The sequence below is a fragment of the Macaca fascicularis genome, chromosome 2 (assembly GCF_037993035.2).
Source record: "Macaca fascicularis isolate 582-1 chromosome 2, T2T-MFA8v1.1".
Classification (NCBI taxonomy): Eukaryota; Metazoa; Chordata; class Mammalia; order Primates; family Cercopithecidae; genus Macaca; species Macaca fascicularis.
In genome coordinates this window covers 44,600,167-44,627,555 of record NC_088376.1, presented here as the reverse complement: position 1 = coordinate 44,627,555, position 27,389 = coordinate 44,600,167, and the positions used below count along the sequence as shown (strand labels likewise).

At 47.2% G+C, this 27,389-nt stretch overlaps 1 protein-coding gene across 1 annotated transcript in view; it reads right to left on the bottom strand.

Annotated features, from left to right (window-relative positions):
- GRK7 (G protein-coupled receptor kinase 7) overlaps positions 1-27,176 on the bottom strand; it is a 41,540-nt gene extending 14,364 nt beyond the window's left edge. The window contains exons 1-2 of the mRNA XM_005545970.4: positions 26,477-27,176; positions 24,550-24,987 (exon numbers count right to left, since the gene is read on the bottom strand). Of these exons, the coding sequence (XP_005546027.1) occupies positions 24,550-24,987; positions 26,477-27,088 (1,050 nt within the window). The 5' untranslated portion in view covers positions 27,089-27,176. The remainder of the gene's footprint in view (positions 1-24,549; positions 24,988-26,476) is intronic.
- Positions 27,177-27,389: the final 213 nt, after the last annotated feature.

Genomic DNA, 27,389 nt, shown 5'->3' with positions numbered 1-27,389 from the left:
TTCAGAGAAGCTGGTGTATAATTTGGGTGACCATATGTTCCGGTTTGCTTGGGACAGTCCCGGTTTACATCTGTTGCCCTGGCATCTTGTCCAGTTTTGCATTTGTCCAGACAAGAGTCCTGTAGGCACCTCTGAGGCCCAGGATACAGTCTTACTCATCTTTGTCTCCAAATCCAGGCGTTTATCACAGGGCCTCACCTGGTGCATGCCATGTTTTTAATTAAATAACCACGAAGACGGTGACTAGATGTTTTCCATTCATTATGCAGAAAACATTTGTTGAGTCATGCCCCGCAATGAGTTGCAGGGATACCGAGACCTGTAAGGCCTGGCCCCCGCCCTTGAGGATTTAGAGACTGGTAGAGACAGACAGTCAGAAGGTTGATTCAATAGAGTGTGGAGCACGTGCAGAGGGGTCCACGGGGTCGGTGTGTGCATGTGTACGTATGTGATTGTGTGTGTGTGATTGTGTGTGTATATGAGTGTGTGTTTGTGTGTGTGTGTGAGTGTGGGTGTATGAGTATGTGTGTGTATGTGAGTGGGTGTATGTATATGTGTGTGTATGTGTGTATACATGTGTCGGTGTATGAGTGTGTGTGAGTGTATGTGTATGTGCGAGTGTGTGTGTGAGTGTGGTGTGTATGTGTATATGTGAGTGTGTGAGTATGCATATGTGTGTGTATGTGCATGTGAGTGTACGTGAGCATATGTATATGAGAGCATGTGTGTATGTGTGCATGTGTATGTGAACGTGTATGTATGTGTGCCTGTGTGTATGTGCATGTGAGTGTGTGTGCGTATGTATGTGTGTATGTAGGTGTGAGCATATGTGTGAATGTACATGTATGTATGTAAGCATATGTGTATGAGAGCATGTGTGTATGTGTGTGTGCATGTGTGTATATGTGAGTGTATGTATGTGTGTGTGTATTTGAGTGTATGTATATGTGTGTATGTGAGTGTGTGTATATGTGTGTGTTATGTGTGTATGTATGTGTGTGTGAGTGTGTGTGTGTGTGTTGAGAATACTTCACTGAAGAGCCACAGTTGGCCTGAATATGAGGGAAACACCTAGAAGGCTATCCAGGTAATGAACATGTGCAAGAGATGGAGTCAGAAAAAGTGTAAGGTATTCAGGGAGCTTTAAGGAATTTGGTGTTTCTAGAATACATGATCTGGGGGATGCCATGGAGGGAGGGGAGATGGGATTGAGAAACTGTATTCTTAGGTAGCAAATCTATTCCCAGCCTCCCTTTCCCTTGCCTCCCTCTATCACAAAATGCCAGATGACGAAAGACAACATCTCTCCCAGCCTCCTTTGCACAGAGGATAGTGATCTGAGATAGATTTGAGAGGTGTGCAAGCTGAAGGTGCAAAGGCTTGGAAAAAAGAGAAGTGAGTTTACTGGAAAATAAAAGATGTAAGATTGATTAAATGGATGGATAGAGAGGATGGATAGATAGATGGACATTTGATTAAGCAAATCTAGTAAAATGCTAATGATATACAAGGAATATTATTTGCCATAGAAAGGAATGAAGTACTGGCCGGCAGTGGTGGCTCACGCCTGTAATCCCAGCACTTTGTGAGGCTGAGGCGGGCAGATCACGAGGTCAGGAGTTAGAGACCAGCCTGGTCAACATGGTGAAAACCCGTCTCTACTAAAAATACAAAAAATAGCCGGGGGCGCCTGTAATCCCAGCTGCTTGGGAGGCTGAGAGAGGAGAATCGCTTGAACCTGGTAGGCAAAGGTTGCAGTGAGCCGAGATGGCGCCATTGCACTCCAACCTGAATGACAGAGCAAGACTCTGTCTTGGGGGAGGGGAGGATGGGGAAGAAAGGAATGAAGTACTGATATACATGCTTCAACATGGGTGAACCTTGAAAACATGCTAAATGGAAGAAGCCAGTCACAAATGACATATACTGCATGATTCCATTTATACGAGGTGTCTAATATAGGCAATTCCATAGAGACAGAAAATAGATGAATGGTTGCTTGGGGATGGAAGTGCAGAGTAATGGAAGTGACTGCTAAAGGATATGGGATTTCTTTTGGGGGTGAAGAAAATATTTTAAAATCGATTGTGGTAATGTTTGCACACCTCTGTAAATGTACTAAAAACCGGTACTTTTTGTTTTTCCTTTGAGACATCTGTCGCCATCTGGAGTGCAGTGGTGCAATCTTGGCTCACTGCAGCCTCCACCTCCTGGGTTCAAGCGATTCTCCTGCCTCAGCTCCTGAATAGCTGGGGCTACAGGTGTGCACCACCATGCCCGGCTTTTTTTTTTTTTTTTTTTTTTTTTAAGTAGAGACAGGGTTTCACCATGTTGGCCAGGCTGGTCTTAAACTCCTGACCTCAGGTGATCCATCCTCCTTGGCCTCCCAAAGTGCTGGGATTACAGGCGTGAGCCACTGCGCCCAGCCAGTACACTTTAAATGAATGGTTTTTATGGTACTTAAATCGTATCTCAATAAAGCTGTTAAAATGTCAATGATAAACTCTAAGTAATGGGTATTTCAAAGGTGCTTGTGTGAAATTCTTTCAACTTTGCTGTATGCTTGGAAGTTTTTATAATAGAATATGCAGAAGGGAAAAGGAGAGTGAGGGAAGGGGGATGTGATGCCCAGCTGGCTGCTGGTTCATCAGGCACAAGGGACTCTTCTGGAAGGGACACAAGGAGGAAGCACAGGAGAGAGTAGACGAGGGAGATGCAGCTGCCCAGTCCTTCCCATCTCCCGTTTCCATTGCTCAAGGATTATCCGAAGAGCTGTATTGCCTGACATGTCATCCAGTTGATTAGCAGCTGCCCAGGAAATAAGGCTCCATACCCTACAGGATGATATTTCATCCAGTTCTGAAAGTGGAGGGGCAACCCAGCCTAGATGTGCTGCTGACAGAGAGCTGTCCAAGAGGGACAGAAAAGGAGGCAGTAGAGGGAATGTAGAAAGGTGCGTGAGGTTTGTGGTCCAGTACACCAATCTGACGAAATTTCTCAAGGACATACTTTGATGTGGGGCTTTTTTCATCCATGGTGCTGGCTATCATGGCTATCAGCTGGCCACTCAATCCAGAAACCAGTGGCTGTCTGTGCTGGGAAATTATGTCATACTATTTGTGTGTGGTGTGTGTGTGTGTGTGTGTGTGTGTGTGTGTGTCAGAGCGAGAGAAAGAGAGTTTCAGTCTGTCACCCAAGTTGGAAGTGCAGTGGTTCAATCGTGGCTCACTGCAGCCTTCACCTCCCAGGCTCAAGCAATCTTCCCACTTCAGCCTCCTGAGTAGCTGGAACCACAGGTGCATGCCACCATGCCTAGTTAATTTTTTTTTTTTTTTTTTTTTTTGGTACAGATGGAGTCTCTCTCTGCTTCCCAGGCTGGTTCTGGGGTCCTCCTGCCTTGGCCTCTCAAAGTGCTGGGATTACAGGCATGAGCCACCACATCCAGCCTCGCATAGTATTTCTTTGATCATTTTCTCCCTTCCATTTTGTCTCTTCTCTTTTTTTCAGAAATATTGAACTTATTATCCTTTATGTTTCTTACCTTTTGCTCCTAATGTCCACTTCTATCTCATTTCTTTTTGAGGGGCATGGGGGGAGACTTCCTCTATTTTTTTCTCCAATTCTTCTATTTTTAAAAAAGTATTTTATTATGGGAAACTTCAAATATATACAAATCAGAGGTAGAATAATAAACCCAAAGTAGTCTTCACCTGGCTTCAACAGTTACCCGCACATGGCCAATATTGTCTCACCTATGTCCCTTCCCACTTCTCCTGACTGTTCTAGTCATGCATCATTTATATTTCACTATGAATCTCTAAAAGATAAGGTCACTTAGAAAACACACCAAAACAAAGCCCTACAATAACATTATCTCATTTAAAAAATAAGAATAATTATTTAATATGATCTGGACATATTTGTATACCAACTGTCCTATAAACTTTTAAAAGTAAAATTTAAACTTAAATCATACAATCATTTAAACAATCATTAAACTTTTGTTTAAATTTGGATCAAATGTGGTTCATACAATGTATTGTGGTTCATACAATGATTGTCTCTTAAATCTCTTTTATAGGCTCCTCCTCTGTCTTTCTTCCCCACCTCGCAAGTTTTTGTTGAAAAAAAGGGGCCAAACTGTAGTTTCCCACAGTCAGATTTTGCTGACTGCATTCCTGTGGTGCCATTTAACATGTTCCTCTCTTCTGTGCATTTCTTGTAAACTGATGGCTAGATATAGAGGCTTAATTCTTCTACTGAACTTTTCATTTTTGCCCATATGATGTTATTGATATGTAATTAACATACAATAATGTGTACAGTTCTTAGATATTCAGCTCAATGAATTTTCATAATTAAATACACCCTCATAAATACCACCCAAACAAGATATAAAACATTTCTGTCTGTCCAGAAAGTTCCCTTGTGCCCCTTGCCAGTCAGTCCTCCCCACTTCTCAGGCAAACACTTTCTGATTTCTGTTACTATAGATTAGTTTTGTCCGTCCTTGAATGTTGTATAAATGGAATTGTATAGTACGTATTATTTCGTGTCCAACTTAATGTGTTTAACACATCTTTAAGATTTGTCCATGTTTTTCTGCAAATATATTTACATATTTTTTATTTCCAAATGTCCTTGTTGTTCTGTGAATGTTCCTCAATTTATAGCATTTGTTCTTGTTTCATGGAGGCCTTATCTTCTCTTTAATCTCAAAAGATAATAATTATAAGCTTTAAAAAATGATCTCTTCTAGTCCCTGCATCGTTCCTGTTTTCTACAAGTTCTTTTCCTCTGATTGTTTTGGTTCTGTTTTTCATTTTGAAGAGTGCTTTTTTTTTTTTTTTTTTTTTTTTTTTTTTACAAAAGACAATTGATCTTTGTCTATTCATTCATATTTAAGAGTGAAGCACCAAAAAGCTGACTATAAACTTTGTGGTATCCAGCTTATCAACTGATGAGAGGGATCAGGCGGGATATCTCCATTCCCCACCTGAGAAGTATCAGCCTGCCTGCTTTCATTCAGGGAACTGAGATGGGAAGGAGCTGACGGTCTCCCTGAATATAGTATTTCACTTCCCACAGCTCTCCTTTGGGCCTCATGTTCTCAGGTCCTGCTTCTCTCCGGTTCTTTATGACTCTGCTGGGGTGCAGAGGCATAAAGAAAGACTATAAACAACATCCAAACGAAGTTAAGTCCGTGGCAGTCAGTAAGTTCTACTCAGCAACATTTATTGTGAGCTTGCTCTGTGTGGCACCCATCCAATAAGCACATTTCAAAGGTGAGTGACATTAAGGATTAAATGTACTAATGAGGATACTGGATAAACCTAAGTTGCTCAGTAGAAGGTGTAGGGTGAAAGTGGACAACACACCTTGCCATGAACAAAGGATTGTGAAACACATGCTGAGAGAAAAATTGGAAATAATAATGGAAAACATTATTGAGTGCTTATTCCATGCTAAATATTTTCTGTAGTGCTTTATGTGAATTCCTCATTTGATCTCCATAATAACCCTATGAGATTGCGGTCATTTTGCAGATTAGGAAACTGAGCCATAGAGAGGTTAAATCTGGCCTAAGATCACCAACCCGAGAATCACACACGGGGTGCACCTTTTTTTTTTTTTTTTTTTTGAGACTGAGCCTCACTCTGTCACCCAGGCTAGAGTGCAGTGGCACAATCTCGGCTCACTGCAACCTCCGACTCCCAGGTTCAAGTGATTCTCCTGCCTCAGCCTCCCAAGTAGCTGGGATTACAGGCACCCGCCACCACGCCCAGCTAATTTTGTATTTTTAGTAGAGACAAGGTTTCACCATGTTAGCTAGGCTGGTCTCGAATTCACGACCTCCAGTGATCCACCCGCCTCGGCCTCCCATGGGGCTGCGATTACAGGTGTGACCCATCACACCTGCCCTGGACTGCACTTTTAACTACTACATTATTCCACCTCTATGGAAGCAGGTGAAGTAACTTTTTCTTATCCCTCCAAGTTCCCTTCAGGATTTCTTTTCTCCCTTGTAGAGTGCCCTTCTTCCCTCTCCCTATCTGCCTAGTACTAAGTCCTTGATCTTTAGCATTCTTGCTAAAGATGTTTCCCTTCCCCTTATCCCAGTGAATTCTTTGCCTGTCTCAGGCTGGCTTGGTTGCTCCACACAGCAGAGGGTTCTGGGAGATGGAACCAGACCCTGAGCCATGCTCTGCAGCCACCTCCCCAAGGAAATAAGTAAAGAATTGGCCTGCCATCTTTACAGCACTGTAGACTCCCTGGTGTAGTGGAAAGAGCAAGAGACAGCATGCAGGAAGGCCTTAGATTCATTCCAAATAATTTTCAGGACTAAATTCACCTCTTGGTCCTAAAGACAGAAAATGTCAGCCATGGAACTTTGAAGGGCACCACCTCCTTGAAGAGCAGAGGTATTTCACTGAGGAGAATGGAATTAGAGGCGCACGCCAGACTTTAAGCACCCACATTCCATCGCAGCCTCCAGCTGAAAAAATTAATTGCCTGCCCTTTATGCCATTTGTCTTCTGCATGTGAACTGCCTCCTCAGAGTAGGGTGGGAGGAGAGAACGCGCCAAGCAGCGTGGAGCAGGTCCAACCACGCTGACCTCTTACAGCTCAGTTTAACTCCTGCAGTTACACAGGGCCGTGTGCCTCCGTCTCAGCGGCATCAGAACCGTCTCATTCAGTGCATGTGACCAGAACCGCCATGCCCAGGGCTGTAGGGATTGCCCAAGTGTCAGCACCTCTTAGTGGAGGGGTGTGTGTGTGCGTGCGTTGTATCCCTTTCTGGGTTTTACCTTATTTTACTTTGGGTTTTATGGTGACCTTTCCAGACCCACACGGTCAACACCTGGTCAGGCAAAACCAAGTATACCCAGCATTGGGCGACATCGAGCATCAGACCTCACGGGGTTTAGGATGCCTGGCAGTGCCAGTGCCCCTCCCCCACCCCCTAAGGGGCAGCGGGAAGTCCTTCTAGTACAGTAATCTCAAGCTGATTGCTTAGTCCCATCAGGGCCACCTGTCACCTACAGGTGTCCAGACATTGGGGAAGGTAGACACCTTAAGGTGGGATTAAGATCCCAAGCCCGTCAGGACCTGTCCAGATACCGGCTACATTGTTCTTGCTGTTGAGTGCTGGCTTCTTCCATTGACCCTGTAGCTGTTACTCTCAACCGAACTGGCAGGGCCCAGTGGCCCTGGACAGAGTCCCAGTGTGGCTCTGGACAACCAGGAACCAGACTGTGACCTTCGCAGTGCAGAGAACAGGGAGGGGCTTCTGGTGGAGCTGAGAGGGCACAATTCACATCTTAACAGTTTTACAAGTCCGTGAAAAAGTATGTGTGCGCGCAGGTCCTTCAAGGTCAAGGACAACCGCAACCCTCTAGCTCCCATTAAATCTGAAAACTTGGCAACCTTCAATTCCACTATCAAAAGAAATGGCCGTGTCGGCCCTTGGGGTGGCCGGGCCAGGCCGGGCCAGGCTGGATTAGCGACGCAGGCGGGGAAAAAGGAGCGGGAGAGGAAGCTCCGCGATCCGGCGCGGCCAAGCACACTGCCACGCCGAGCCAGAAACCGCCCGCGGATGCCTCTTCCCCCAGCTCATCACAAACCAGATCCAGTCGACAGCACAATCCAAACAGAAGAGGGAATCAGAATGTACATCTTTTGTTTGCCGTGGCAGGAGAACTGTTGAGCAGAGGAAAAAAACAAGCTGAGCTTAGCGCTATCAGCTGTTTCCTGGGGCTCGCTCCTTCCTTCCTCCGAGGGGGGCCTGGCCGCTTTGTTCTCGTTCCCAGCTGCTCCTCTGCGCCTTTAAGCAGTGGCCTTTGCAGACCTCAGAGGAATGCGGCCCTGGGACCCCAGGGGACTTAGCTCGAGGCTCCGCCCGCCCCGCGTGCTCGGCCCCAGGCCGCAGAATCAAGAGCGCAGCAGTGTCGCGCGGAGGCCGCTCCTGCCCCTGGCTTCGCTGGGCTCGCTTTCTGCCGCCACTTCCTGGGCGGGGAGGGCGCATCCCATCAGAGGCGGCTTCCTGCTCTTCCTGACACCCCTGGAAGGACACCCATTTCAGAGAGCCCACACAGCGAACCCAAAAGAGGGGTCCTCGCTATAACGCTTTTTGCAGGGATAGAGTCTGGGGTGAAATGTTGGTTTGCTGTGGTTCAGATCCCAGTTCTACCAGTTATAAGCTGGTCACCCACAGCCACTTACTCAACCCCTCTGAGCCTCAACAGTTCTTGCCTTATGGGACTGAGATGAAGATTAAAACGGTAAAACAGATTGGGTGTCGTCCCAAAACCTGGCGCACAGCAGGCCTGCTACCACAGTAGATATTAGCGGGTGTTGTTACCATGCCTGGGTTCTGGTTGTCTCAGGCAGGACAGCTACACAAGACTCCACCAGACCGAAAGGCAGGGTATGGCACATGGTCAGAGATCAATAGTTCCCATTTTTCACTTGAGCATGTTCTTCGGTGGTTTCTTGTGCTGTGAATCTCTCTGGTAGCAGGCTGAGGCATACTTTCCACGGTGCCTCTGAGATGCTCAGAAGAAAACCACAAATGAAACCTCACACAGCTGTGAGGAAGCGAGACAACTGTGAGTGTCTGCTTGACTCAACCCAGATGCAAGCTGCTCCCCCACTGCCCACTGCTGCAGCCTTGGGGTCCTGCAGGCTCCCTGTCCCTTACAGAGGACAAAGCACAGCTGCAGAGGTCACCTGAGCAACTGCAGTGCCTGTCAGGTGAGGCAGAAACCGTTGCAACAGTGGGGATTGTGACTGAAGGTCTGGCGCTTCTTGTACAATCATTTCTTGAGTGCCTACCAAGTGGCTGACCCTCGGCTAGGCATTCATCTACCTTGTTTCTTAATCTTCTCATCAATGCTAAAGGCAGGCAGTATTCAGCAGGCTCAGAGAAGCAGTCTGACTTGCCTAAGGTCATGTGCAGGGCTGTGGCCAGCCCATGCCGCACGTTTGTGCCAATTAGAAGGCACTCCAAATGTCTTGGTGCATGGAGCAAACCAGCCTCCAGTGTGACGTCAGCCCCCACTCTCCCATGCAGGGGGTCAGCCTGCACATCTGTACACAGCAGCCAGAGTAAATGGCAGAACCAGGATTCAAACGCTCAAGCTCCTATCTCCTTGACCCGCAGGACCATATTTCATCAGCTGCGCATGATCTAAATAAATGCTCTGAGCTTCTAACATGTGTCTATATTAGATTAGATGATGCAGCAACCATTAGGTCCCTGAATTGTATCATCTCAGATGACAGCCCCCTCCTGCCGCATCCTGCAGACCCCCTGGCCCAGCCTCTCCTTACTCCTGTGACTCCATTAGACAATGTGCAAGCCCACAGTTCCCTGAGTACTCTGCTTCCCTCCCAGCCTTTCTATGCTCATTCTAACTCCTTCTCTTTGATTGTAATTCCAAGGCTATTTTTTTTTTTTTTTTTAATATAGAGCAGAGTCTCGCTGTGTTGCCCAGGCTGGTCTCCATCTGCTGGGCTCAAGTGATCCTTGTGCCTTGGCCTCCCAAAATGCTGGGATTACAGGCATGAGCCACCACCCCTGGCCCCAAGGTTGATTTTGTCACTTGCCTGCTGAAAACCTTTCATTGCTTCCCCAGCACCCTTGCCAACAGGTTCAAACTCCCCTTGTCCAACTCCTCCAGCCCCTAGGGCCTGGTGTCTGCTAAACTCTCTAGTTGTATCATTTGTTGCCCCTCCCACCTCATGACTCCACACTCCAGCCAGCTGCAAAGCCACTCTGTTCTGTGACTGAGCCCCAGGCCTCGTGCTAAGAGGACTTTATGCCAGGGGTTTTCAACTGTGGCACTGTGGAGGTTGTGGGCTGAATATGGTTTGTGTTGGGGCTCTGCTATTCATTGTAATATGTTTGGCAGTATCCCTGGCCTCTACCCACTAGATGCTGGTAGGACTTCCCCAGTCATGACAAACAAAACTGTCTCCAGACATTGCCAAATATCCCCAGGAAGTCTGGCAAAATCACCCCCGTTGAAGACTATTGAGCTCTGCTGATCCCTTTACCTATCCCATGCTCCTTCCTCTTTACCTGTCTAGCTTCATGCCTTTTAAGTCTTAACTTGGTTGTCCCTTCCTCTTGGAAGCCCTTCCTGACCCTGTGACTCCAGGTCCTCATGTTGGGTTGGGTACCCTTCCTATGTACCCAGCTTGGACAACCCTGATCATACTGTATTATCACTGCCCATGTCCTCGTCCGTCCCTTTCCTCTCCTGGAACTTCATGAAGGCAGGCATTTGTTTGCCTCGTTCCCTGTTTAGTATTCAGGGTCTTTGTTTGCCTGGTTCCCTGTTTAGTACTCAGGGTCTAAGTCTGTGCTTGTGACATAGCATTATCTAACAAATCATTCTTGACACCCCATCTCCCTTAACCCCGTATCCAAACCATCACTGAGGCCTATTCACTCTGAAATATTTTATCGCCCCAATTCATCCGCTGCGTTCTGTCTCTACTACTCCCTCTGTGGTCTGAGCCTCATCACCTCTTATTGGATGACAAAGACCACAAACTACCTGAATCTCCTCGAATCTGTTTTTCACTTCACCGCGGTAATCTTTTCAAAACAAAATTTGAGACATGTCCCCTTCATGAAACCCTGCCACAGCTTTTCCAGTGCTTAGAGACCATCACCCAAAGTCCTTTACATGGCCCGTAATGCCTGGTTCCGTCTGGCCCCTGTCCCCTCTCCATCTTCATTTGAACCACATTTCCTCTGACAATGTGCTTTTCATTTCTTGGCTTCCTTTTCATTTCCCCTAAAGCAACGGGTACTTGCCCAGACTATTCCCATGGCCTTAAATGCTCTTCCCCACCTGTGGGGGCTACGGTGGTACTTGGCTCCAATCCCCTCTTCAGGTTCTTGGCCCCCACCCTCCAGCTGCTGGGGTCAGGCCAGTTTCCAGTACCCTTGGACAGGGTCCTGTGCTCAGAGGTATACTTGTACTGGGGTTTAATGCTGTTTGTAATCATTCATCTTTGAATTTGTGTCTTTTAAGTGAAGTCCAATAAGCTGATGGAGCCGTACTTGGAGGCTCAGCTCACACAGTCCCCCTCCTGCCACCTGCTTGCCTCCCAGGGATGGGTTCATGGCTGTTTACTTCCCCACTTCCCACTTCTAGCCCCACCCTCACCCAGTGACTACTGCCACTTTCTGCCTGGTAGGGGCCTGGACTCAGGAGCAGGGAGGGCTGGGGTCAGGCACATGCTTTCTCAGGTCCAGGCATGGGATGGAGCCCTGGGTGCCTGTGAGTGTCTCCACTCACTCCTTGAGTATCCAAATCCAAACCCCATGGCTGGTTGAAAAATAGAGCATGGAAGGAGACTTCTTCCTGATATTTGAAGAAGAGGCCCTATATTTTTATTTCACAGTGAGCCCCCAAATTTATGTAGCCATACCTGGCTGGGGCTACTGCTTGATGATGGCTCACAGCTGCACCCCTCCCTGGGAACTGCCCTCTGCAGCCGGGACAGCATCCCAGGCTTCTGCCCCTTTCCAGCAGCTGCTCACGGTCACTGACTGCATCCTTAGGGATACACAAGCCTGGACCCCACCTCAATTTGGGACAACTCAGAAGAGTCATCCCAACTCCAGAGTTCCCTGAAGGATGACTGAGGTCTTAGTCCCCCGGCCTGCCGCATTAGAGGTGAGGCTCTCTCTGCCCAGTCCTGCCTTCCTCATGGCTGCGTCTCAGGAGAGCACTCCTGAGTAGAAGAAACAAACTCAGTTTCTCCCACAATACTCTGAAAACACAGACCAGTCAGCAATCCATTCTGCAGCAGATGCCAGCTGGATGTCCCCTAATTCAAATCCATTATGACACTATCTCCTGGAGATAGTGCCAGGTCACACAGGGTGAGGGCTCAGTCCCCAAGGCTGCCCCCAGACTTTGAATGCCAGTGGCAAGTCCAGGCCTCCAAAACTTCTGACCCACCAGTTATAAATTGAGGTTCCCACAAACCTCTCTTTGGGTTCAATTAATTTGCCACAGCAGCTCAGAGAACGGGGAAACACTCATGTTTTCTGGTTTATTACAAGGGATATTTTAAAGGACACAAATAAGCAGCCAAATGAAGAGTCATACAGGACCAAGTCTGGAAGGGTCCCAAGTTCAGAAGCTTCTGTCCCCATGGAGCTGGGGTGAGCCACACTCCCAGCACGTGGATGCATTCTTGTTCATCTTCCTGGAAGCCTCCACGTGTTTGGCTATCAGGAAGCTCTCTGAACCCTGCCCTTTTGGGTTTTTATGGAGGCTTAATTACATAGGCATGATTGATAAAATCACTGGCCATTGGGGGATAGGCTGAAAGTCCTAACCCTCTAATCCTGCCTTGGCTTTTCTGGTGACCAGTCTCCATCCTGCAGCTTCCTACGGGCTGCCAGCCATCAGTCAACTCATTAATATACAAAAAGATGCGTTTCGCTTCGAAGATTCCAAGGACTTTAGGAATTGGATGCCAGAAAATGGGATGAAGACCAAATACATATTTCACAGTATCACTGCTCCCCAATATCTTCCACATGTAAATCTGTCTCAAAGTCTGTTTCCAGGGAGCCCAATCTGAGACACCACCGGAACCTCTTTGCTGAGTGAATTCTTTTCCTTCTAGTATCATGTAAGTTGAATTTCCCATATGGTTTACCTTTTGATTTTCACATATTAAGTCAAATCCTCCTTGGAGAGCCCCATGTACCATGTCTTCCCAGTGTTTATCATAAGTGATATTTAATATTTATTTGAATGATTAAGTTCTTTTTTTTTTTTTTTTTCTGAGACAAAATCTTGCTCTGTTGCCCAGGCTGGAGTGCAGTGGCATGATCTCCACTCACTGCAACCTCTGTCTCTTGGGTCCAAGCGATTCTCCTGCCTCAGCCTCCCAAGTAGACTACAGTTCTGTGCTACAATGCTTGGCTAATTTTTTGTTTTTGTTTTTGTTTTTTTTTTTGAGACGGAGTCTTGCTCTGTCGTCCAGGCTGGAGTGCAGTGGCCAGATCTCGGCTCACTGCAAGCTCCGCCTCCCGGGTTCACGCCATTCTCCTGCCTCAGCCTCCCGAGTAGCTGGGACTACAGGCACCCGCCACCTCGCCCGGCTAGTTTTTTGTAATTTTTAGTAGAGACGGGGTTTCACCGTGTTAGCCAGGATGGTCTCATCTCCTGACCTCGTGATCCGCCCGTCTCGGCCTCCCAAAGTGCTGGGATTACAGGCTTGAGCCACCGCGCCCGGCAATTTTTTGTATTTTTAGTAGAGACAGGGTTTCACCAGGTTGGCCAGGCTGGTCTTGAACTCTTGACCTCAAGTGATCTGTCCGCCTTGGCCTCCCAAAGTGCTGGGATTACAGGCATAAGCCACTATGCCCAATCTGAATGTTTATTAAGTTCTATCTCCCCCACTAGACTATAAGTTCCATGAAGGCAGGAATCATGTCCATTTTCTGCTCTTCCTTCTTTCAGTTTTTTTTTGTTTGTTTGTTTGTTTGTTTGTTTTTAGATGGAGTCTCGGTCTGTCTCCCAGGCTGGAGTGCAATGGTGTGATCTTGACTCACTACACCTCCGCCTTCTGGGTTCAAGCGATTCTCCTACCTCAGCCTCCCAAGTAGCTGGGATTACAGGCGTGTGCCACCATACCCAGCTAATTTTTGTATTTTTAGTAGATACGGGTTTTCACCATGTTAGCCAGGCTGGTCTCAAACTCCTGACCTCAAGTGATCTGCCCACCTTGACCTCCCAAAGTGCTGGGATTACATGCATGAGCCACTGCGCCCTGCTATCCCTCATATTTAGAACAGTCCTGGTGTGTGGGAAACACTTGATACATATAAGTGGAATAAACAAGTGAGTGAGTGAATGAATGAATAAAGGCATGACTTTTGGATGAAGGAATGTTAAAAGTAATTACAGACTGTAATGAATACTTTTGAATGCCCTTGGTAGTGGTAAATAATTTAAGAATAGATTTCAAATTTCTGCAGGGGTCAAAAGTTAGTAGGAATTAAATTTGGTCAATGCCCGTGGTAATCATTTTGGTCAGGCCAAAGTGTGATCATGACTTCATGCCTCATGTGACCAGAATGCCTCTCCTATGTGGCTTTCTTAAGCTAGATCTCAGAAGTGAGCACTTAAAGAAAAAAAACTGGGGAGCACGGTCATGATGGTTGTGACGTAAGGAGGCATTAGCTCCCAAGAAAACATGTTCAGAGGTCTTTTAAAAATCACCTTTCCAGTATGTCTCTAGCATTGTATTTGGTACAATAGATGCTTCAAAATAAATATAATACCAAACCTCTGTCTCCCATTATCCCTCTGAATGTGAGGAGTTGGTCAGAGACTTCAAGGCAGGACCAGGTATCTAAACATGTAACAAGCTTCTGGGTCACTATTGTAACCTCATTCCCATTCCTAACAAAATAGCAAATTTTAAAGACTCATGTTGCATAACACCTGAAGGTCACTGCTCACCAAATAGAATTCTGAATTTAAAAAGTGCAAGCATGATCCTCGCTCCCCAATATTCCTATTATATTTACCTGGAATATTTAACAATGATACAAACTAGTTTCACTGTGTGCATGTAGATGTCAACTGAGCACAGGCAGAAGTGCTTATCACGTTTATTAAAAGTGCATGTTGACTGGGCGCGGTGGCTCACGCCTATAATCCCAGCACTTTGAGAGGCCGAGGTGGGCAGATCACCTGAGGTAAGGAGTTCCAGACCAGCCTGGCCAACGTGGTGAAAACTCAACTCTACTAAAAATACACAAATTAGTGGAGTGTGGTGGTAGGTGCCTGTAATGACAGCTACTCAGGAAGCTGAGGCATGAGAATCGCTTGAACCCTGGAGGCAGAGGTCGCAGTGAGCTAAGATCGCACCATGGCACTCCAGCCTAGGCAACAGAGCAAGACTCCATCTCAAAAAAAAAAAAAAAAAAAAAAAAAAAAAGTGCACATAGACAGTGGCTGGAACATGTTTAATTGTACTGCACCTATGGGTAAGAAGCTGGCTCTGAAATATTAATGGCCATCATTCCCTGTGTAGGTCAGGCTGGGCTGATCCTTTTCTGAAGTCTTCCTTTCTCAGAGGTTCAGTTAGGCTTGTGGTTGGTGTCCACATCAGACCAGACTGGGAAGATACGCTAATGTCATCACATGCACTTATTCTGTCTGAGTCTTACCAAGTGAAAAGCCTTTTATAGCATTAAAAACCATAATGCTGGCCGGGCGTGGTGGCTCACGCCTGTAATCCCAGCACTTTGGGAGGCTGAGGCATGCGGATCATGAGGTCAGGAGATGAAGACCATCCTGGCTAACTCGGTGAAACCCCATCTCTACTACAAATACAAAAAATCAGCTGGGCATGGTAGCACGGGCTTGTAATCCCAGCTACTGGGTAGGCTGAGGCAGGAGAATCGCTCGAACCTGGGAGACGAAGTTTGCAGTGAGCTGAGATTGTGCCACTGCACTCCGGCCTGGCCTACAAAGCGAGACTCTGTCTCAAACAAAAAAACATAAGGCTATGTGTTGCCATGTGCATGAACTCAATAAGGTGGAGTAAAAACTATGAGCGCTTTTAAATCTGATGTGCCTGAAATCATATCACATACTAGTACTGTGACTTTGGGTTTCAATTTCCCAACTGTACAATGGAGCTAAGAACAGTACCTCACTCAGAATCTTTTTGTAAAGGGTTCCAAGAGGCTCAGCTTATATGTAGAAAAGAGTTACCTACTTGAACTCTCAGGTCCCATCATCCCGTGACTAAGGGGTCAGAAAGGTTCTAAACTTTTCAAACCATTTAGGTAACAGCAGTTATTAGGGGCCTCCACTGTTTTGTTTTTGGTTTTTTTTTGCCCATTTGGCATCCAGTCCCCATTTATTGCATTGCGATTTTCCTGTGGAGAACACATTCTTCTGCTCTTGATCCAGGAGATTTAAGTGGGACAGACCTTCCTCTGGCTCCTAGGACAGGCAGTGATCTAGTCTCGGCCAATGGGATTGGTTGTGGTTGGACATGTGACCCGACTTGTCCAGTGAGCGCCCTCTCTGGGAACTGTGAAGGAACTATTCATAAAGAAATGTTTTCCCTCTGTGGGAGTCTCTCAGTTGGTAGGAAGTGTATGAAGCGTCTGGGGCTCCCGTGCAGGGAGTACCTGCCTGATAGTGAGGGCAACACAGAGAAGAGCGAAGCTGGGAAACAGACAGGGACTCCCAGGGACACGGCTCAGACACCTGGATCAGGCCAGGGCTTCCTGGTTATGTAAACCATTAATTTCATTTTTCTTAAGTAACATAGTTCTGTCCCATAAGAACTCTGATTGATAGTCCAGTAAATCACAGTAACCTACTCTATCTGTTAATCTTTTGAGTTTAAAATTTCTTTCCTCCTAGGCCAGGTGCAGTGGCTCACACCTGCAATCCCAGTACTTTGGGAAGCTGAGGCAAGTGGATCGCATGAGGCCAGGAGTTCAAGGCTAGCTTGGCCAACATGGTGAAATCCCAACTCTACTAAAAATATAAAAATTAGCAGGTGTGGTGGCGCTTGAACCTCAGCTGGGCGTGGTAGTGCTTGAACCTGAGAGGTGGATGTTTCAGTGAGCTGAGATCACGCCACTGCACTCCAGCCTGGGCAACAGAATGAAACTCTCAAACCAGCAAACTTCTCTCCTCCAGATAATTCAAAGACTATCTCATAGACTCAAAAGTGGTAGCAATTGCAGAGACGTCTTAAGGCCCACTTGAGAGGGCAGACATGGTGCATGAGTGATGAAGCTGGGACAAGAACTCAGGTTTCAGCCTCAGGCCAATGCTCTTCAGCCCCCGCCTTTCCTCACATGTCTGCCTCAGTCTTTCTCAAACCTGCTCCTTTCCACCCTTGAAGCACCTCCTGGAGTCACTACCCAACTACCAGCTTCCAGGAGACCCCACAGGGCAGAAGTCACTGTGTTCTAGGAGCGGTTCTGTGTCCCCTAGCCCTCCACTGAGGACAGATCCATTTTAAGAGAAGCATGTAAAGGTCTGGATCTTGATGGAGCCCAGGTAAGAGGCCAGGGGACTGAGCTCTGTTTAGAGCCCAGGATCCAGCCTCAGGCCCGCATTACCTCATGTGCGGATTTGTATAGTAGCTCTTTGCAGGTTCCCGTTTCTCCCCAGCCCTAGTCTCTTTCTCTTTCATTTTAAATAGTGTCAGAATCATCTTCCTCTGGTCCTGGCACTTTCTTGTTCACAAACCTTCAATGGCTCCCTGCTGCCTGTAGAACAACATCAAAGTACTTCACCGACTGTCCTTCAGTGGTGAGAAAGGACCTGTGTCCCCCAGGGAGGCACAGCTCATACCCAGGGAAGAGCTACCCACTTGGAAGAATCATGTCTAGAGTTCTAAATTCAATTACAGCCTCCAGTTCTATTAAAATAAGCAGTAGGCATTATTTTTTGTTTTGTTTTGTTTTGTTTTGTTTTTAGAGACAAGGTCTTGCTCCATCACTCAGGCTGGAGTGCAGTGGTGTGATCACGGCTGCCTGCAGCCTCAAACTCCCAGGCTCAAGCAATCCTCCTGCCTCAGCCTCCTGAGTAGCTGGGATTACAGGTGCATACCATCATGCCCAGGTAATTTTTTTTTTTTTTTTTTTTTAAGAGACAGAGTCTTGCTATGTTGCTTAGACTGGTCTCAAACTCTTGGCCTCAAGTCATCCTCCCACCTTTGCCTCCCAAAGTGTTAGAATTACAGGTGTGAGTCACAGCACTTGACTTGTGGTAGGTATTCTGATCCCTGTGAGAAAGGAATACATTATCCCTCCAACAATGTCCAGCACCTGGATATCTTCTCCATTAATTTTTTTTTTTTTTTTTTTTTTTTTTGAGGCAGAGTCTGACTCTGTTGCCTAGGCTGGAGTGCAGTGGCACAATCTCAGCTTACTGCAACATCTGCCTCCCAGGTTAAAGCAATTATCCTGCCTCAGCCACCTGAGTAGGTGGGATTACAGGCGCCTGCCATCATACCTGGCTAATTTTTGTATTTTTAGTAGAGATGGGGTTTCGCCATGTTGACCAGGCTGGTCTTGAGCTCCTGACCTCAGGTGATCCGCCCGCCTCAGCCTCCCAAAGTGCTGGGATTATAGGCATCAGCCACAGTGCCCAGCCCTTCTCCATTAATTTTGATGCTACCCGACAATATTACCCTGGCTACCTTCCTTTATTAACTATTTGTATGAGTTTTCTACTGATGTGTAACAAATTACCACAAATTTAGTAGCTTAAAACAGTTCATTTATTAGCTTGCAGTTCCGTAGGTCAGAAGTTCTGGCACAGCAAGGCAGGGCTCTTTGGTCAGGATCTCACAAGGCTAATAAAATGGAGATGTTGGTCAGGCTACATTCTGATCTGCAGCCCATGGTCCTCTTCCAAGCGTACATGGTGATGGCAGAATTGTTTCCTTGCTGTTTCCTTGCTGGCTGTCAGGGAGAGGCAGCTCTGAGTGCCTGCAGTCCACCTGCATACCTTGCTCCTCCATCTTCAAAGCCAGCCGGGTGCACGGAGGCCCTCTGTGCTTCACAGTTCTGACTTCTGCTGTCTCTAGCCTCCATACCCATATTGAAAGGACTGGTGTGATGAGGTCAGGCCCACCTGGATCATTTCCCTTTTGATGAACTCAAAGTCAACTAACTAATAACCTTTTCTTTTTTTTCTGAGCGTCTCACTCTGTCACCCTGGCTGGAGGGCAGTGGCGTGATCTTGGCTCACTGCAACCTCTGCCTCACGGGTTCAAGCGATTCTCCTGCCTCAGCTTCCCAAGTAGCTGGGACTACAGGCACCCGCCACCACGCCCAGCTAATTTTTTGTATTTTTAGTAGAGACCAGGTTTCACCACGTTAGCCAGGATGGTCTTGATCTCCTGACATCGTGATCCGCCTGCCTCGGCCTCCCAAAGTGCTGGGATTACAGGCGTGAGCCAACTCGCCCTGCCACTAGTAACTGTAATTAAAACTGTGAAGTCCCATTTGCCCTGTAACATAACACAACCATGGCAATGATATCTCATCATACTCACGGGTCTTGTCTACACTCAAGGGGAGAGGATGATACAAGGGCAAGCAAGGGTCGTTGATAGGGGGCCATCTTAGAATTCTGTCTACCACACCATTGGCACAATCATTCTCTAGTCCCAATGTCTGTGCAAGTAATGAAACTGAATTTGATTTCCTAATCCTCATCAATATTTTTTTCCTGGGGCCTGGTATGGCAGATGCTCTCAGCTTACCCAGCACCTAATCTCACTCCTCCTCTCCTTTAACATCCCCCAAAACAGAGACTGGAAAATGAAATACTCTATTTTTCAGCCTCCTTTGCTGCTAGAGGCGAACATGTGACATGGTCCTGGCTAATGGGCTATAAGCAGATATCTGTGGATATTGTTCTTTTCTCCTCTTTTCTCTTCTCCTGGAATGCAGACTCAATGTTTGGAGTTGCAACAGCCACTTGTGACAAGGAGGAAAAGGCCAAGAGATTTTTTTTTTTTTTTTTTTTGAGACAAGGTATCATCCTGTCACCCAGGCTGGAGTGCAGTGGCATGATCATAGCTCACTGAAGCCTTGAACTCCTGAGCTCAAGCAATCCTCCCACCTTGGCCTCCCAAATAGCTGGGACCACGGGCATGCATCACCACACCTGGGTAAGTTTAAAACAAAAAAAATTTTTTTTTTGAGACAGACCCTTTCTCTTTCGTCCAGGCTGGAGTGCAGTGGTGTGATCTTAACTCACTGCAACCTCTACCTCCTGCGTTCAAATGATTCTCCCACCTCAGCCTCCCAAGTAGCTGGGATTACAGGTGCTCACCACCATGCCCGGCTAATTTTTGCATTTTTAGTAGAGACAGGGTTTCAATATGTTGGCCAGGCTGGTCTCGAACTCCTGACCTCAGTGGATCCACCTGCCTTGGCCTCCCAAAGTGCTGGGATTACAAGCGTGAACCACCACGTCCAGCCTAAAACAAACAAACAAAAAAATTCTTTTTTAAGAGATGGAGTTCTTACTATGGACTGGTCTTGTCCTCCTGGGCCCAAAATGCTGGATTACAGGCCTGAGCCACCACACCCAGCCCAAGCCAGGAGATTTTTAACAGAGGTCTTGTCCGTGAGATTGCTGAACTGCCAAATCTATACCAAAATCTGGTATTCTGCTATATTTAGCAGAAAGAAATCCCAACTTATACAAGACTAAATGAGTCTCTGAATGAGAAGAAACTAGCCAAATTTCCAAAGCCACAATGCCTTAACTTTTCGGGAAGAACCGCTCAGACTCAATCAGAGTTCAACCTCCATCATCAGGGTGATTTTTCCTTGTTACCTCTTCGGTCTTAAACCTGTTTTCTGTTACTTATAACAGAGTATCTGAGACTGAGTATTTTATAAGAAAAGTATTTTAAAAGGAAAGGAAGGTTGAGGGGCCATGTCTGGTGAGAGGGTGAGAGCCTTCTTGCTGGTGGGAACTCTGAGGGGTACTGAGATGGCTCAGGGCATCGTGTGGGGCTGAGGGTGCTGATGTGCTAGCTCAGGTCTTCCTTTCTCTTCTTATAAAGCTACCAATTCCAGTCCTGTGATAACCCGTTAATCCATTCATCTATTCACAACGGCAGAGCCCTCATGATCCACTCACCTCTTAAGGCCCCACCTCTCCAATACTGCCACACTGGAGATGAAGTTTCCAACACATCAAATTTTGAGGACTCATTCAAACCACAGAGTTAATGTTCACAGTAATTCTGTAACATAGTATCTTGACATCACAACTGAATGTGTTACAGAAGCCCTGTAACTATGTTATCTGTCTTTTCTTTCTGTGAAATGTTGTGAATATAATGACCTTACAATCTACTTGTGAGCCCAATTATATGTGTGGGAGCTGCAATAAATAGGAAACTAAGGGGGTTTACTTAGCTGTGTAGAAGGGGAAACAGTGAAGGAAGGAGGCCTTCCTTTCTCCTCTTTGTTTTTTATGACTTCCAATCTTACTCTCCATCTCTCTCCCCTCACCCTTCCTGATGGTCCCCTGGGCTTCCGTGGCAGGCCCAGAAACTGGGGCATAAAACTTCTTGGATGAGGCAAGTGGCCTAAACCCTGAAGTGTGGACAGAGAGGGACACAGAGGTAAAAGGGCCAAAGGTCTGTAGGCAGTGAACCTCTCTACTAAATACATTCCTGGTAGTGGACAGCACTGGGGAGGCACAGAAAGCTTCCTTCAAGTTCTGGACAAGCCAGAGAGCTGCACCCAGGAGCCACGGAAGGAGCTGTCCTTCCAAATGGCCATGGCCCATGAACAGAGCCTGAGGAGCTGAGAAGGGAGACTGGAGTGAGCCAAAGCTCTGTGTGTCCGCTAAGCCTCCAGCAAGGTCGAGATATAGCAACAGTTAGTGTGATACATGTCCACGGGCGACTCAGAAGGAATGCTCCTGCTCGGCACAATGGACAACACAAATGCCAAACTGTGAAGTGCTGCACTTCAGTTTTCTCCAGCCTCAGCGGACATGGATCCATGATTCACCGCGTTCCTGTGTTCATAGGAATGTCCCAAAGAGGCAAACATTCTGTCGCCTCCCTGGCCTGCTCCTCCTTCCCGCCCACGGAGGACACAGTGTTACTTCAGCTCCTTCCCATTCTCTGCCATTGTCTACTATCTTTCCTTCCCACAGGATCAACACCTTCTCTGCTGGCTTTTGCCTCACCATCTAAACCTGCTCTGCCCTCCCCATCTCAAAACTCCATTTTGCCACTGTGTCCCCGTCTAGGGACCAGTCTCCCCTTTCCAGAGTCTCATTACCTACTTCAAGATCAATCCAACCTCCACAGTCTGCGTTGAGACCTCACCATTCCCTGACACTGATTTCCTAACTGCCAAATCCCACAGGTGGCATTACCTCTTTGCAGCACTTGATACTTTGACCACACCCTCCTCCCTGAAATCCTCTTCTTTGGCTCCTGTGGCGGAGGCTGCTAGTTACCTGCTCAATATCCAGCCTTTCTTCATCCTTACTAACTAGAACCCCCTCCTTCACCCCTGCCCCAAGTTCCACATCTACAACATAGGCACACACGGCCTGGACATGAGCCGGGTGATCTTCTACTCAGCCCAGATATAATTCAGTAATTATAATCGCTTAATTGTAATTCCCTTTTTAACCAAAAAATTTCACGAATGTCATTTATCAGCTTCCCCTCCAGCTAAGAAGTGGCCAGATCACAGTCCCAGCCAGTGATATCTAAGTGAAAGCTTGTTGGATGGAGCTTCAAGGAAAGCTCCTAAAGGGGGCCACACTCAACTGCTGCATGCGTGTCCATTTACTCCTGACCCTTCCTCCTTTCTCCTCTCTGGAACAGGGCCCTGATGACTGGGGCTACAGCAGCCATCTTGCAACACATGGAAAAGGCTAGAATTATAAAGATGCAGATCCCGTTATCCTGCAGCTGCTGAACTAATGCTGGCAAGTGCTTATTTCCACACCCTGTTACATAAGAAAAACAAACCTCTGTCTTCTTTAATCTGCTGTTATTTGGGTTTTCTAGGATATGCCCCTGAAACTCATCTCTAACTGATACAGCTCCTGTGACTATATCACTCCTGCCTTTCCTCCTACTTCTTAAACCTCTTCAGGGCCTCTTTTCTTCTGTATCCCCTACATGTTGGTGTTTTTCAGCATCTGTTCCTGGTCTGCTTCCCCTACTCTTTCCCAGTGACTCAGCAGTGTCCTCTGCTTCCCAAACCATGATGACTCCAAATCTCCATGTCTCTCCCAGGTCTTCCTCCACAGCACCAGGCCTATAGGTCTAAATGCCCAGTGAACATCTCTGCCTGCCCTTTCTACAGGAACCTCATAGACAACATAATCACAGGTTAACTTGCCAGCTTGCCCACACATCTGCTCTTCCTTCTGGCCACTGGCGCTAGAGACCCTCACCTTCCCCTCATCCCCACACCCAGCTGCTCCTGAAGTTCCATCAGATCTCTTTCCAAAAGCTCCAATTTGCTCCCACTTCTTTCATCCCACTGTCCTGTACCGACCCCCATTATCTCTTGCCTGGGCCACTCACTACCTTAGCCTCCTAACTAACTTCCCTACCTATACCATCTACCTTCCAAATTGTTGCTGCATTGGTCTTTTTAAGACAGAAATCTAATCATGTCATTTCCCTTCCTAAATTAACCCTTCAAGATCCCCTCTTCCCCTACATGAAGGCATTCCAGCGCCTGTGGAAGCCCAGTCCTTCAGTCTTGTCAACATCCCTTCCCTCACAGCTACATAAAATCACCACAGCAGTTTCTCAAACTTGCCATGATTTTTCTCATTTCCTTGGGGCCCTATAGGCTGAACACTGTACAAAAATAAGGTTTTAAGTAAGCATTTAAGAGCCAGGTTTGAGCCCTTGTCTTGCTGTGGAATCCCCCACCTTTGTGCACAGACTCCGAGGTAAAGATGTTGGAATTCCAGAGATTCTCCATTGTTCACCTAACATAATCGCTTAATTATAATTCCCTTTTTAACCAAAGAATTTTCAGCAAGTCACTTTGAACCAAACTGATTAAAATAAACATCAGCTGCCTTTGTTTTCTTCTATATATCTTCATTTAAATTTCCTCTTCATCCAATGCAAAACATTTGCCAGTTCCACACCAAAGAGGAAAGGAGATATTTTTCTTTTAATGTTCTAGGTGTGAGAGGATCATTTTTTTTCCTTCTTTCTTTCTTTTGCTTTTTCTTTCTTTCTTTTTTTTTTTTTTTTTTTGTTTTTTTTGAGACAGAGTCTCGCTCTATTGAGCAGGCTGGAGTGCAGTCGTGTGATCTCGGCTCACTGCAACCTCTGCCTTCCGGGTTCAAGCAATTCTCCTGCCTCAACCTCCCGAGTAACTGGGATTACAGGAACCCGTCACCACACCCAGCTAATTTTTGTATTTTTACTAGAGATGCGGTTTCACCACGTTGGCCAGGCTGGTCTCAAACTCCTGACCACAGGAGATCCACCCGCCTCGGCCTCCCCAAAGTGCTGGGATTACAGGCGTGAGCCATCACACCCAGCCGGATCATTCTTTTTCTTATCTGATTAAAGTTTACCTCCTAGGATCATGGAATTTTAGAGTCCAACCCCTTCATTTTCCAGAAAAGGAAACCAAGGCTCTGTCGGCTCAGGAACACAGCACCATAGAGGTGGTTATTGATGGGACACACCCGGACCCTGAATATGGATTCAGCTCTTTCCATCTCATGAAAGCACAGGCCATCCCCAACTCACAAAGGAGGCTCCCCCATCCCCTGTGAGAGGAGAGCAAAGTAGCCCCCAAATAGCCAATGAAGCCAATCCTCTTATACCACTCCTCTTAAGGCAAGATGACAACGTAAGCGCTTTAGGAAAAAAACCAAAAGAATTAAGTCCAAGGCTCTATTTGCCCTGGGAATAGAAAAGCCCTCTCCCCTCTTTTCCAACTCTGTGCCCCGCACTTGGGGCAGGTGGAGAGTCACTCACCCTCTGGGTGATGGGCTTGTCACCCTTCATCTGCACAGCCAGCCCCAGGTCAGATAACCTGCAGTTGCCGAGGTCATCCAGAAGCACATTCTCAGGCTTCATGTCCCGGTAGACGATGCCGAGTTCATGGAGGTGCAGCATCCCACAGGCTATCTGGGCTGAGTAAAAGATCACCCGGCTCATGTCCAGGCCACGTGTGCCCACGTTGTAGATGTGGAACTTGAGGTCACCCCCGTTCATCAGGCTCATGACAAGGCAGAGATGGGTCTTGCTCTCAAAGGCATAGGCTAGAGAGACAATGAAAGGGCTGCTGACCTTCTCCAAGATTTCCTTTTCCAAGAGAGCCATCTTCTCGCCACCTTTCTTCTTCAGCCGTTTCTTGTCCAGTTTCTTACAGGCATACATCTTCCCAGTGTTTTTCGCCTGGACAGCACATACCTTAAAGGAGAAAGAAAAGAAGAGAAAGAGGTAGAAGTAGATGATACTGGAGAGAGGTGGAGAGAAGATGATAAAGGAGGAGTTGTGTGGAAAGATGTCAGGCATTGGAGAAAGGAGAAGCTGTAAATAAGAAGTGTTCTCAAGAAAAAGTGGGGACTACAGTGAGATACTCCTTCACCTCACTAGGCAGACCTTCATAAAAAAATACAGGAAAATATCAAGTGTTGGCAAGGATGTGGAGAAACTGAAACCTTTAAGCATTGCTGGTGGGAATAAAAAATGTGGAATGTTTGGTGGCTCCTTAAAAAGTGAAACATAGTATCACCCTATGACCTAGCAGTTCCACTCCTGGGCATAAATCCAAGAGCATTGAAAACAAGTATTCAAACAAATACTTGTGCATGAATAGCAGCACCACACACAATAGCCAAATGGTGAAAACAACCCAAATGTCCATCGACAGATGAATGGCTACATGAAATGTAGTATATCCATACAATGGAATATTATGCAGCCATAAAAAGGAATGGAGTACTGACACATGCTACAGTGTGAATGAACCCCCAAAACAGTCTAATGAGTGAAAGAAGCTGGACACAAAAGATCACATATTGTGTGAAACATCCAGAATAGGCAAATCCCTAGAGACAGAAAGCAGACTAGTGGTTGCCAGGGCTGGAGGAGGAGAGGGATGGGGAGGCACTGTTAATGGGCACAGGGGTGATGAGAGTGTCTTGGATCTAGATTGAGGTGTTGGTTACCCAACATTGCATATGTGCAAAGTGCCACTGCACTGTACATTTTGAAATGGTTAATGGTTAGTTTTATATCAAACAAATTTTATCTGAAATTTTTTTATTACTTAAAAACAGAAAGCTGGGCACAGCAGTGGTACAAAACAGGTTCTCAACCTTACTTCAAGATGAGTGTTTTCTTTCTTTCTTTCCTTCTTTTTTTTTTTTTTTTTTTTTTTTGAGAGAGAGTCTCACTCTGTTGCCCAGTCTGGAGTGCAGTGGCATGATCTCGGCTCGCTGCAACTTCCACCTCCCGGGCTCAAGTGATTGTCCTGCCTCAGCCTCCCGAGTAGCTGGGATTACAGGCATGCTACCACACCTGGCTAGTTAGAGTGTTTTCTTAAATATCCATTTTTCTGGTAGTACCTTCATAATCACAATTTAGGGGAAATGGAGATCTTCTGTCACACGTTGCTATCATTCTCCAAAGTGTCCGGGCATCTCAGCACGTTCCTGATGGAGACCCATGACAGAGTCTTGGCCAAGTCTACATTTTGCTTGTCTCTCTCATGCCATCTGTGTTTTATTTCACACCATGGCTACAAGGAAGGGGGCTGGGGGGAGGGGGCTAGAAATCCTCCACATGTGGTCCTGAAATTAGTTCTAAGTAATGAGATTTAAAAAAAGAAAGGCAGCATTACCCCCTTTCATGCTCTCTGTTTCACCTTCTAGCCTGGCTACTGGGTGACACTTACCTCCCCAAAACCACCTTTCCCCAGCACTCTGAACTCGGTGAAGTACTTGTCTGACACCGGTTGCATCTCAAAGAGTTTCCACTGCAAAAACTTGTCATAGAAGGGGCTGGTCAGGAAATCCTTAAAGGGCTGCTCTTGCAAGAAGGCCATGGCCTCAGACTTGGCCAGTGTCACTGCGGCCACTCGGTCTTCCTCGGTGGTGGCTGCTTGGCACTTGGTGGCCATAGCCTGGCTGAAGAAGGGGTGTGGGTTCCCTGGGGCAGGGCCACTCGCACAAGCGGCCACCAGCCCCTGCAGCGTGCTGTCCTTGGTAGGTCCCTCCTCGGCCAGCTCCCAGTTCTGCACGTCCTCTAGGAAGGTTGCCGCCTCACGGAATGTGGGCACAGTGGCTAGGAAGTCACGGAAGAGGCGGCGACCAATGGGCTGCTGCTCACACAGGCTGTGGAAGTTCGGGGACAGCTTCTGGCGGAGCTCCGCGCAGCCCTGCAGCCCGGGCAGGGCCAGGCTGCGCCGCCGCCGCTGCAGCTCCTTGCTGTCGCAGTCCGAAGGCTTCCGGGCCTGCAGGTAGGCCGTGTTGGCGATCAGGTTGTCCAGGGCCCCCATGTCCACCATGGCTGAGCACGGGGCACACTCCCAGGGAAAGCACAAGAGGACTGGAGGGCTGCTGGCTGCTTTCCCTTCCCCGGGTGAGACAACGTCCAGGGGATTTACAGTGAGCCCTGTGGCCTGCGGGTAGGACCCATGGAGGGTGTGAAAGAGGTTTCTCTTGTAAGAAGCTTTGACTGGCTATGTATAGCCCGCCGGGAACTGCACATGACAGGTCATGCTCCCACCTGCCAAGGCGAAAGCCGCTGGGACACCTGCTGGGGCCACCTCCCCCACTGGCCCCTTCATCTTAGCGTCTTTCTCCACA